The 12,343-nt window shown below is 38.4% G+C and overlaps 1 protein-coding gene across 13 annotated transcripts in view; it reads left to right on the top strand.

Moving 5' to 3' along the window:
- Positions 1–11,888, top strand: part of FKBP5 (FKBP prolyl isomerase 5) — a 162,996-nt gene extending 151,108 nt beyond the window's left edge. For all 13 annotated transcript variants that reach the window (XM_072641864.1, XM_072641868.1, XM_072641869.1 and 10 more), the window contains 3 exons: positions 6,895–7,080; positions 8,452–8,691; positions 9,954–11,888. In XM_072641864.1, coding sequence (XP_072497965.1) covers positions 6,895–7,080; positions 8,452–8,691; positions 9,954–10,067 — 540 coding nt within the window. In that variant the 3' untranslated portion in view covers positions 10,068–11,888. The remainder of the gene's footprint in view (positions 1–6,894; positions 7,081–8,451; positions 8,692–9,953) is intronic.
- The last annotated feature ends 455 nt before the right edge of the window (positions 11,889–12,343 follow it).

Below are 12,343 nucleotides of genomic sequence, written 5' to 3'. Positions count from 1 at the left end.
GGTAATTAAATTCATGGGAGCTAATGATATCGTCAAGTGACATAGTATAGAGAGAGAAGAAAGAAGAAAGTCTAGGACAGAGCCCTGAGGGATATCCTCGGTTAGAGAGTATGATCCAGAAGTGAATCCAGTAAAGGAAACAGATGAAGTGGTAAGCAAGATAAGAGGAAAACCAGGAGGAAATGGTCAGCAGTGTCAAATACAGCAGAAGGAAAATGAGGATTGAGAAAAGGATTTGACAACTAAGAAATAGTCATCTTGGAGAGAGAAATTTTGGTGGAATGATAAGATTGGAAGCCAAATTGTAAGGGGAAGAAATTGAAGAAAGTGAGGGGAGAGAAAATGAAGGAACCTACTGCAGTAACCTTTCTGAGGGATTTAGCTACAAAGGGCAGAAGAGAAATAGGACGATAGTAGAAATGGAGGGATCAAGTTAGGGTTTTTCAGGGTGAGGGAGACATAGGCAGTTTAGTAGGAAATGAGCCAGTAGAAAGAGATTGAAAAGAAGTGAAAGACTGGAGATCACATAGGGGTTGATGTGTTGGAGGAGACAGGATAGAATGGGATTATTTGGTAAGGGATAAGCCCACTTCATCATGTGAGACAGACGTGAAAGAGGAGAGAGTGGCAGAAGGTACCTGAATGATAGGAAATGAGAAAAAGCGGAGAAGAGGGAGTACATGGCTAATGGCCTCAATTTTTTTCTGTAAAACGTGAAGCAAGGTTCTGTAGAGCTTGTCCATCTGAATATCTTTGTGGAACACTACAAATGGATTGTGAATTGGGCTCAGAATTAAATAGTAAGATAGAAGGGCTGAACTGCCTTCAGGAAATTCAAAGTTCCTTTAATGACCCCAGACTTCTGGAAACAAAAACCCAATTTATTTTAACACTAATATTCTACCAGTGTTGTATGGCCACAAGATATGGAATAACATAGACTATAAAGAATTGAAAAATTTATGTGACACAAGGCAATGGAGAAGCCTACAGTGGCCACAATCTATAACTAATAAGGAATATCAAAGAACAGGAATAAAAGATGTCATCAGAGAACTGTGTGCGAGGAAGAGAAGACAGACTGCCCACATGGTTAGGACAAGATGACACCTGGAATGCTTCACTGATAGCCTTGAGAAACTGAGAAAAGCATTCAGCATTGGCCTCTAACGTGTCAGAGGACCGTCCCCCCTCCCTCTGGCAAACCTGGATGTCTTCTTTACTCCCACCACACTCCATCTTTATACTAAGCAACGTACATGTTGTATCATCCCCCGACAGTCCCCCCACCCCAACAGAAAGTTCTTTCAGAGCAGGCAGTGTGATGTCTATATTTGTATCCCCAGCACCTAGCACTGTCTTTGACATGGAAAGTACAGTCAGTTCTGCTATAATTTTGACATATACCTAAAAATACTGTGCTATGCAAAATCATGTAATAAAAAGCACAGGGAATGGGGTTAGGGACACAATACTCAAAAACATCAGTGACATAAAAAAGATGGGAATTTAACAAAAATAGTAGCACAATGGCTACAGGGGTAAAGGATTAAGAAATACATACATACTACAATAACTAGTGGGTGCTGTTTGACCTGTGCCATGGTCCCCATGGACACTGGGCTTGCAAAGTCAGCTGTGGGCAAGAGGGCAATGTTGGGGGCCACAACTCCAGGAAGGGGGCCTGGAGAATTTTACCGTAGCAGAAGGTGGAGCTGCACCAGGCAATGCACTGTAAATATGATGCTTGGGATGTTAGGTGGATCTTTTTTTTATATATAAAAGTTAATAAATGCAAAAAATAGCAAAACGCAGTCTTGTAGGTAATACATGCCATTATTTGAGGTACTTGGTAAATGTACATTTTGTGTATTCCTACCCAGCTCACTCCAGCTGGGTGCAGTTTTCTGCATTCTCACTGTCATAGATGAAATCAAGTATAAGCAAATGAAAAATTCTCGTTATGTTTAAATTATTGCCTAATACATCAATTGCATTGGAACAAATCCACATTTTCAGAACAAGGGCTGTGGCAGAATTGAGTGTACTGTATGAATACGAGGTTTCCCAAAGGCCTTAGTGACATTTTAAGTTTTAATGGCTTAAATAGTTTAATAGCTCAAAACTGCACCAAGACCTTTGGGACACACTGTATTTGTTTAATTTAATTAAATACACAGCAATAAATGATATCCTCATACCAGTAATCTGCGTTACCATTCCCCAGCTGAGCGGTGGGGGAGGGCACTTGAGTTATTTGCAGGATTTTTTTTTGTTTTCTTTAGTCCATTCTAAATAGCATTATAATTATCTTTGTACAAATAGGTCTTTTAAAATTTAGGATATTTTCCCCATAGAGAGATTGTTGAATCAAAAGTTTCATAACATGCTTCATTATTTTAGCTTTTGTAAACTACTGAAAACCTGTTTGTACTCTTTAGTTTTCATTGGGTATTTTCAGATAGTATTTCATTAATGTCCATAGCATTGTACAAGAAAAGCAAACAATTGAGGTTCCTGCTGTAGGACTACACTGTTCTAAACAGACTATTGCTATTCCTAAGTTTAGAAACATAAGATTATCTGTGGTTACCTAAAGGTATTTATTTCCTTTCCTTTTCCAAAGAACCAAGTGTTTGAAGGCTTTGATGTGTCCTCCTGGGACTTGCTCTGTGTGCATTGTATTCTGGTGCCCCCTAGTGTTTATCTTCTGAAGGAATCAGATGGTTTTTTTCTTGATAATTTCTCCAGCCCAGCAGTTCTCAAATTTTTTGGTCTCAGGACTCCTTTACACTCAAAAAAATTATTGAGAACCCCAAAGAGCTTTGGTTTATGTGGTATATATCAATATTTACCATAGAAATTAAAACTGGTTAATTTAAAAAATATTCATTCTAAAGTAACAATAATAAACTCATCACATGTTAATATAAGTAATTTTTTATAAAATAGTCATTCTCCAAACTAAAAAAATGAGTGAGGAGTGGCATTGTTTTACACATTTCTTCAGATCTCTTTTTGTCTAACATGGCAGAAGACAACTAGATTCTTATATCTTCTTTTACGTTCAGTCTGTTGAGATATGTTGTTTTGGTTGAAGTATATGAAGAAAATCCAGTGTCACAAAGATATGTAGTTGGAAAAGAGAGGAGCATTTTAATTCAACAAATATCTTCTCTTTTGAGAGAAAAGGGACTAATATGCTATTTACTACTCCCTGGGCAGCCTTGCCAATCCAATCTAAAACAAAATTATTGAGACTGAGAGGTGAGTCATCTGTAGAGCTAATTTGAAACAAGAAATAGAAGTCACTGAAAACCATATGCAAGAAATGAGGATCCAATACGTCAAGAGGATCCTTGTCCTCTGGAAGAAAACACTTGAATTACTACATAAATATAAGATTACTCCTATTTTTGTAGGGCTGTTATTTCCGAAGAGCGCTGGGTTTTCCATTTTCCTCCAGTTATTGAAATACCAGCTTCCGTGACTGGGTCTTCTTCTCTAAGTATTTTCACCCTATGAGGAAAGATTGGATGATTTGAAATCACTGAAAAAACGGAGTAGTGTTAAAGTAATAATTTTAAAGCAGTACTGAGAACTACATAAAATGCTTAGAATCCGCTCATGGAATTCATTCTAAAACTAGGAATGTCTAAGGTTATGAGCCTGATGATACTTGATAATATTCTAGAGTCTTGTCTATGCAAAATGGACATGAAGACTCCCCCAAATGTATTCCTATTCTTTTGTCTAGTGTCAGATATTGTCTCATTTTCTCCACACCTACTCATTCTCCAAATTGGGAAAGAAACAGCAACCCATTTGTTTGCCTCTTAAATTATGTTCCTTCAACTTGGGTAATAAATCACATTTATTATACAGTGCTCTAAGGCTTATAAAACTCTTTTCTCACAGCACTATATAGAATGTAAGGCAAATATTAGTATCCCTATCTTACACATGAGGAAACCTAAGACTCAGGAAAGTTAAATGAGTTAGCTAATAAACGTTGGAGCCAACACTTCCTTTTAAAAGGCTGACTGGAGAGCTCTTTATTCTACCTCCCCTTGATAGTGATAAATAAATTGACTGTATAGGATATGTGATAACCTTTAGGTAATTCAAGGTGCACAGAACAAGGACCATGTCTTTTCTTAACTTTGAATTTCATCAAGTACCTGTCACAGTACTCTACAACAGGTACTTAATTAAATAATGGTGGGATAAATAAATGGGTGCTGGGATTCTGACATTTATCCTTCAAGTCAAGCTATTGACCCTCCTTCATTTCCTTTGGGATTTCAAAAGAAAAGAAGGGCATCAGAATCAATATTCTAGCAGTTGCTCCTTTAGAGAAAGGAATCATTTTACCAATAAGTCTGCCATGTTCCCTACCCCAGCAAAAGAGCTTGTTAACCTCACATTGATGAACTGGAAAAAAGATCTTGGCAGTTGTCTGAAGAACTGCAGTAGGGATTTAGCATTCGACCCGGGAAGATGCCTCTCTCTTGAAACCTCCTTTAGAGAGTTCTTCTGTAATACCATAATGCCATTCCTCTGTTGTGGGCCATACCCATTCCTTCAGCCCTGAAACTGTATTAAAATAGGGAAAATCACACTTGCACTATTCACTTATTAAGAGAAGATGGTTTGAAAGGGTTAGTCAAAAAAAAAACCAAACAAACAAACCCAAACTTCTGGCTGATAATCTCAAATGATCAAGGAAGAAGGGAGGGAATCACCTAAAGAAACTACTGCATCTTTCTCATGAGTACAAACTTGAAAAGTCTCTCTGCTGAAGGCAGAAGGACAGGTGTGTAACCAAGGACAAATAACCAAGAACAGAAGAGGCCTAAGAGAGTAGTAGCAGGAAAGCTAAAGCCCAAGTGAATATAGGCTTCTGAAAAGATCCTGAATACAACTAAGAGGTCCTTTTTTAAAGGTTCTTTTGGAAAGAACAAGTACACTTCCTGGAGACAGTTAGCGTAGAACAACGTTTTAAAATCAGGGAATTTTTCACTATTGTCTTTGTATCCTCAGCACCTAACAGGGTTCCTGGCCCACGGTAGATACTTCACAAATGCTTGTTGATTGAGGGGATGACGAAGAGAACAGAACTACCGAACTGAAACTTTTTTGCACTCTTTCTGTGGACAGTGGTCTTCAAAGTGAAAAGACTACATACAGATAGTGAATCCATAGCTAATAAAACAAATAACATACTCAATAACATTTGCATAAAATACATTTTTCATCCACATCTTTCCCAAAGTAAGCCAAAAGCATTTATTGTTCATCTGGAGGGAGCCATGAAGGGAGAAGAGGGAGTTTTCTAGTGGTACACCATAAGCTGTGTTCTTGCTTCTATCAAATCTATCCTGTTCTGGTCAGCATTTTAATAAATAACTTGGATACAGACAAAAGCAGGTGCGAGACACTGCAAAAAGTGGTTTCCACAGAGTTACTAGTTGATGTAGTCACTGAGAGTAAGTCAGATAATAAGAAAGCCATCAGACTGCAGGTGGATTCAACCAATCAGGAGAAAGACAGAGGCCTTCAGAAAATTACAAAGTTCTTGATAAAAGGGACCAAATCTAAAACTAACTTAAACTACTCAGGGAAAATGACCTAGAATAACCTGGAGAATGCTTTTCTTCATTGTACTTGCTTGATGAACCTCATGCATACACACCCTGTACAAAATGATCCCTCCATTTTCTGATCATGGGTCCTATGTTAAAGCATGTTTGGGAGGGGAGAATCACACCAAGGGTGGTTACATAATGGGCATGTAGAGAAGATGGGGACCTAATAGAGAACAGATCAATCCATTTCCTGGTGGGAGAATTTGTCTTAAACTAATGGTACATAGCTCATCTTGCTTCCGTATCCAGAGCTCTTCCTTCCTAAGAGGGTGTGGAGTCCACTTTTGGCCAAAGGCGTTCAGTTCCTCTGAACTCTGCTGTAATAAATTTTCCTTGATATCTTTTTCTGTGTCAGGTGTGTTTCTAACAGAGGCGTGCTCATCAACTATGCTGAAAAGTAGAGCAGCTTTGTTGTATGACAGAGACGGGATCCTGTGTTTCAACATTGGCAGATTAGGTGCTAGGATGAAGAGAATACTGGACTTGGAGTCAAGAAGACCAGAGTTAGGCTCCTGCCTCAGACACTTCCTAGCTATGTTACCCCTGGTCAATCAAGTCATTTAACCTCTGTCTGCCAAGGTTACCTCATCCGTAAAGTGAGGATAATAATAGCACCTCCTTGTCAGGTTGTTGTGAGGATCAAGTTGGATATTATATGGAAAACACTGTGCAAATCATAAAGTCCTATATGAATGCTAACTCATTAATGTGATAACTTTAATAGGATGAAATTGAAATAGAGATAAATGTGAAATCTTGCCTTTGGTATTAAAGAGGCAAGTATGCATGTGTAGGGGTCTGATTTGACCACAGTTTGTAAAGACCTATGAATTTTAATTGAATAAATTAATGATTGAAAAAGCATGTTCCCTGCTCTACAAGAAGCTCACATTCCAATTGAGGGAGACAACACCACACACGCACACATGCACGCACTCTCTAAGAACCCTTAAATTAGATGGTCTCTATCTAAAGACCCTTTCAAGTCTAGATACTATCTGTGATCTTTTTTAATTTATAGTCAGATCCCTAGATTAGATTAAGAAATTTTGGATTAAAAATCTTTATGGTTGCTATGCATTAAGTTTAGTATTTAATTGTTTCATATACATCTGCCTTGTTTCCCCAACTAGATTATAAATCTTCACTATCAGGGGCAGCGTCTTAAATGTCTTTTGTATCTTTCCCTTCCCTCCCCTGTCCAAATGCTTACCACAACAAATACTTAATGATTCTCTTTTCCTAGGGAGGCAAATACTTGCAGGCAGTGATTCAATATGGAAAGATTGTATCCTGGTTAGAGATGGAGTATGGTTTATCAGAAAAGGAATCTAAAGCATCTGAATCCTTCCTGTTAGCAGCTTTCCTTAACCTGGCCATGTGCTACCTAAAGCTTCGGGAGTACACCAAAGCTGTTGAATGCTGTGATAAGGTAAAAACAGAGTCAACACATAGGTTGAACCCATGATGTTCCAAGTCTCCTTAACCTATCCCCAATCTCCCTCTGCTTCTCTTGTCCGTTTTCAAAATTGTCCATGAATGTGAACAATAACATTTGCATAAAATACATTTTTTCATCCACATCTTTCCCAAATTAAGCCAAAGCATCTCTCATTTCATGCCAAGTTAAACATAAATCTCTTTGGGTCCAGTCAAATGACCTGACCCCTCAGACCTGATATAACAGTTTGGTACCTTTCTAATGAACTTGCCATGTCATTAGAGTTGTAGCTATCAGTTAGTGTCTTATCTCCCTGTTATACTAAGTTCCGTAAGGGCAAAGATAATGTCTTAGCTCAACATTTTGTCTCAGCAGCTAGTCCAGTGTTCAGCACAATCAGTGAAGACTTTGTGGATGTTTATCCAATTTAAAAGAAAGAACACAATCAGCTTTAAGCCACCAAGGAGATTAGTCCTACCTACTTTAGTGTGGTGTGCGTAAAGTTCATTTTCAAATCAATTTAATTCACGAAACGTTGAAGTTCCTGCATCATGTACCAGAATAGAGCTAGGTGCCAGAGAGAAATGCACAGAGAAAAAGGAAATAGAAACTGCCACTAAGTTCACCTCCTGTATATATGTGTCTTACACTATGTATATAGACATATATGGATAAGAAAATACAAAATAAATCTAGGATGGAGAGAGCATGTCATGTTATAATCCCACTTCTTTACTGAAATAAATACACTGACACAGGCAAATGCAGAAGAATTTTAAGGCCACAAAAATTTTGAGCAGCCAAGTCATTTGTTGCAAGTTATTTGATTTGAGCTGTTTTGGGTTTCTGAATTGAGCCATTGTGGCTTATTATGATGCTTGTTACCTTTTGCTTAATATAGTCGTCACTTCAGGTGCATACTATGATTTACATTAACTGTCCCAGAATGTGCTGTACCATTGTCTTATGTATGGTAAGACCTGCTAGCTGAAGATATCTTTTTGAAAATGATAAAAAGACAGGCTCCTCATACACTCTACAAAGTCTGACTTTGGGTTTTGAGTTTCAAGTATTAATCTCTTGCCCATTAAACTGGTCTAAAGATTTGATTGAGAAGAGGATACTATTATTAGTTCTATTTTGATGTGTATGGAAAAATTAAATAACCAGTTCTACCTTACATGTCCTCATAAATCAGCAAACGTTCCCATTCCCCTTTCCAATTCCCTAGTCAAATCATTGGAAGCTGGGAGGGGGGCAGATTATACAATTGAGTGATGAATTTCTTTTTTCCAGCAGGATTCTTCCCTAAATGTACCCCCAAAAAATGATCATGCTAAATTGGAAGCTCTCTGTTTACAGGCGCTTGGTCTGGATAGTACCAATGAGAAGGGCCTGTACAGGCGAGGTGAAGCCCAGCTGCTTATGAACGAGTTTGAGTCAGCCAAAGGTGACTTTGAGAGAGTGCTAGAAGTAAACCCCCAGAACAAGGCCGCAAAGCTACAGATCTCTATGTGCCAGAAGAAAGCCAAGGAGCACAATGAGCGGGATCGCAGGATATATGCCAACATGTTCGAGAAGTTTGCAGAGAGAGATGCAAAGGTGTGCATGGGATGAGTTCTCAGGCAGACTCAAGAGTCAGCCTTTACATCTGGGTTTTTAGCCAGGCAGTTTTAAATATAGAGCGAAAGAACAGATAAGCAGCCCTCAAGCCCAGGTTATGGTATTCACAAAATAGGAGGAATACAAACTGTGATTATGGCAAAGATCCAGTTACTGCAAACCTTCCTCATTACTAGTTTTAATAGATGTGATGCATTTTGCTAATCCACATCCACAGTAGAAGAAGAAAGTCAGGTGACAAACTCCCTTGAACATTTTTCACCTAGCAAACTCTTTGTCCAGACTGCTGATTTTCCATAGGAAGGAAGGTTATGGGAGCTGTTACATCATCTGGCCCCTCCTTTTCCTTGAAGTTCAAAATCCATTCTAGGAGCTGGTTTTTCATCCTTTGCAGCATAGTTGTACCTTGTCCGGGATTTCCCTGGACATCTAAGGAGCTTCCTTTATGTACTGTAGGTAACTAACAAACAATGCTCACATAGATATATAATGTATTTATATATATTAGACAGCTAAGTGACACAGTGGGTAGAGCACTGGACCTGAAGTCAAGAGGACTTGAGTACAGAGCTGATCTCAAAACACTCACTAGCTATGTGGCCTTGGGCAAGTCACTTAACCTGTGTCTGATGAAGTTTCCTGAACTGTAAACTAGGGATAATGGTACCCACCTTACAGGATTGTTGTGAGGCTCCAATGAGATAATGTTTGAAAGCACTTAGTAGGTGCTATATAAATACTAGCTATTGTTATATAGCATTTTACAGTTTATAAACCTTATGCAGTATGTAGTGCATTTCCCATTATTCCATTTTTGTAGATGAGGAAACTAAGTCCAAGAGATTTGTCCAAAGGGCTACTCTAGTAAATGGCAGAACCAAGGTTACACCCCATGTATTCTAGCACTGTGTCCAGTGTTCTGTATTGAACTTCCTCCACTAACTGCCCTACTCAGCTCTGGTCACATTTTAACCATGAAAACTGAAAGCATCCCTCTGGCTTTAAGGGCTTCCGATTTAGACACAAGTTGAACTAAAAGAGCTACAACACACCTTGTGGTGCTGAGATTTGGCAGATCATTTCATAATGGCATAGGCCAAATGATCTCAAGGGGACAACAAAAAGCAAGTGTCTTATATGCTGACATCAGAATAATAGAACAGCTTGGAAGAAGCAGGGATCAAAACATTTCTTCTCTTCTATTATCGCTGATTCCCTTGTGTATTTTTTCCCTTGCACAGGAAGAGGCTGGTAAGACAGTAGGTGATAAGATGCCAGAAGGGGTCCCCTCTAAGAAGATCCAGCCTGTAGAAGAGCCAATAATGGAAGACAAGGACTTGGAAGGCCATGTATGACAGAGTACAAAAGAGGGAGAGGGAATCATAATGAATTCAGCCCCCTCCTCAATGACTTCTACAGAACTCAGGACTAAACAATGTTTCTTGTCAAGTTTGTTATAGTCTATGTGATTCTGGACACAAGCAGGCAAACTCGTAGCTTCCCAGAAAATAGCCCCCTGCTGCTGTCCATCACCTTCACTGAAAGGGTCGTGTGAGACCACTGCAGGTGGTACAAAAAATAGACGCAGCTCTTGGGGTGAGGAAGTTGGACCAGCAGCTTGAGTCCAGCTCATTTCAGTTCATGTCCCAACTTTTTATATCCAAGTTAGAATACTCTAAGACCCTAGCAATTTGGAGCTATTTGTTTGATCATACATCGGGTGATCAGACTTTAGTTACACTGTAGAGGGGCTTAGAATAATTTAGAGAATTTCTCCTTTTATTGGGCTATGATCTGCACCTTTAGAGGGAGCTCCCAAACCAATGAGACCACACCTTGCAAATCTCTAACTAATGTCATTAACAGTGTGAATACCATTAAATGAATAATTTAGAACAATTCAACATTTATTAAGCATCTACTATGTGCACAGAGCATTGGGGTGGGTGTGGAGGGAAAAGTAAAAATAAAATTGTCCCCTACCTTCATGAAGGCAAATCTAGTAAGATGGGGAGAGGGGTGTGAGAATGGTGAAGTATATATGCACCAGTAGCCACAGTACAAAACAGAGAGGCATATGCATAGGTACAAAGAGCAGGAATAAGAATTCCTGGGATGAGAAATTCATCCCAACTGGGGTCACTAGGGAAGTTTCACAGTACAGGCTTCATTCAAACTTCAACCTTATTCATGTAACTTTTTAAAATCTTAAGGCAACATCATCAGTTATCTTTTAAAATACTTTTTTATTTTTGTCATTCTTTTAAAAATACCAGACCAAGCCACCTCTCTGCTGTTGATTTCTAAACCAGAAAATCAAACTTCTTTTCCTGTAGAATTTATCCTCCATTTGAGCAGATGTGGTAAATCCTTGCCTGAGGCATTCTGCTCTGATGATAGCCAAAGTCATACTGATCGTTTCCCACTTGCTTCTTGGCATCTTCACCAAATATTTCTTTAGGAAACCCCAAACTCACTTCAGAAAAATGAAAAGCAAGTATTCACTTTACTCATTGGTATAGTTGGTTTGCTATGGTGAGCTCAGCAGATTAGAGCATCTAGTTAGCTACTCACAAAGAGAAATTTTTTCTGGAGCAGGACCAACTCCAGCCAACAGTTTCCCAAGCTGTGCTTCTAGTTACAAAGAGGACTGTGTAAGTTTGCAAAGAGTTTAAAACAAACCAACATTACTGAAGACCATCCCTACTGCTGGAAAACAAATTCACATACCTGGCAGAATCATTAGTGTTGTCTTTGCATGCCAAGGACAGCATATTTTATTTATAAATAAAGTAGAAGTCATTGAAGCATCTTTCTATAGATGGAGTACAGAGTGGTGAGTCTACTTCACATAAACAGGAAATTATTTTTGAGATTTGAGAATATCCCTTTTTTCAATTAAATTCAATAGAATAAGTGTTGTTCTTTTGGGATGGAGCAGAATTGTAACAAGTTTGGGTAAACTTCACAAGAAAAAGTATTTTCTCAACTTTTGTCCTTATGTCCCACCCAAAAAGGTTGGTTAAGGGGAAGGAAGGAGGGAAGATAGTAGAATAATATCAATAGAATCATTCATGTTTAAAAAATAAATTGGAATACATTCTATCTTTATTCTGATTTTGTAATAGATACATTGGGGGGGCAACCAAGTTTCAGTAAATATCCACTTAAATGAATTTGTTGTTATTTATATATCTATGATACATCCTATGGTGAAGTAGCAAGATTTTAAGTCAGAGGACCTGGATTCAAATCCCAGCAGTGTCTCAATTTCCTCATTTATAAAATAGTGTTGGACTAAAGAGCCTCTGCAGCCCCTTGTAGCTTGAAATTTATGAACCTATATCAACCTCTTTTTTACCAAAGTTTTTATGCATCCTTTCTAACTCAGAAAGCCCAATATATGGGAAACATAATTCACTGTGTAGAAGAAAGATTGAGCCTTGCTGGAGAGCAAAGTTCCATAATCTTCCTTCTTTTACAGTGAACATCACAAAGATTTTAGAGCACAATTACATTGGTTTAGGATCTCTGAATTCCTTGATTTCTCTGGATTTTAAATCCTAACCCTTCTTGTTGTGAAATGATTTTTATAGTATTTCCTTCAATTTGCATATTTTTATTGAATAAA

Source organism: Notamacropus eugenii, chromosome 2 (genome assembly GCF_028372415.1).
Source record: "Notamacropus eugenii isolate mMacEug1 chromosome 2, mMacEug1.pri_v2, whole genome shotgun sequence".
Classification (NCBI taxonomy): Eukaryota; Metazoa; Chordata; class Mammalia; order Diprotodontia; family Macropodidae; genus Notamacropus; species Notamacropus eugenii.
The sequence above is the reverse complement of the archived record's forward strand: the minus strand, read 5'-3'. Positions and strand labels throughout refer to the sequence as shown.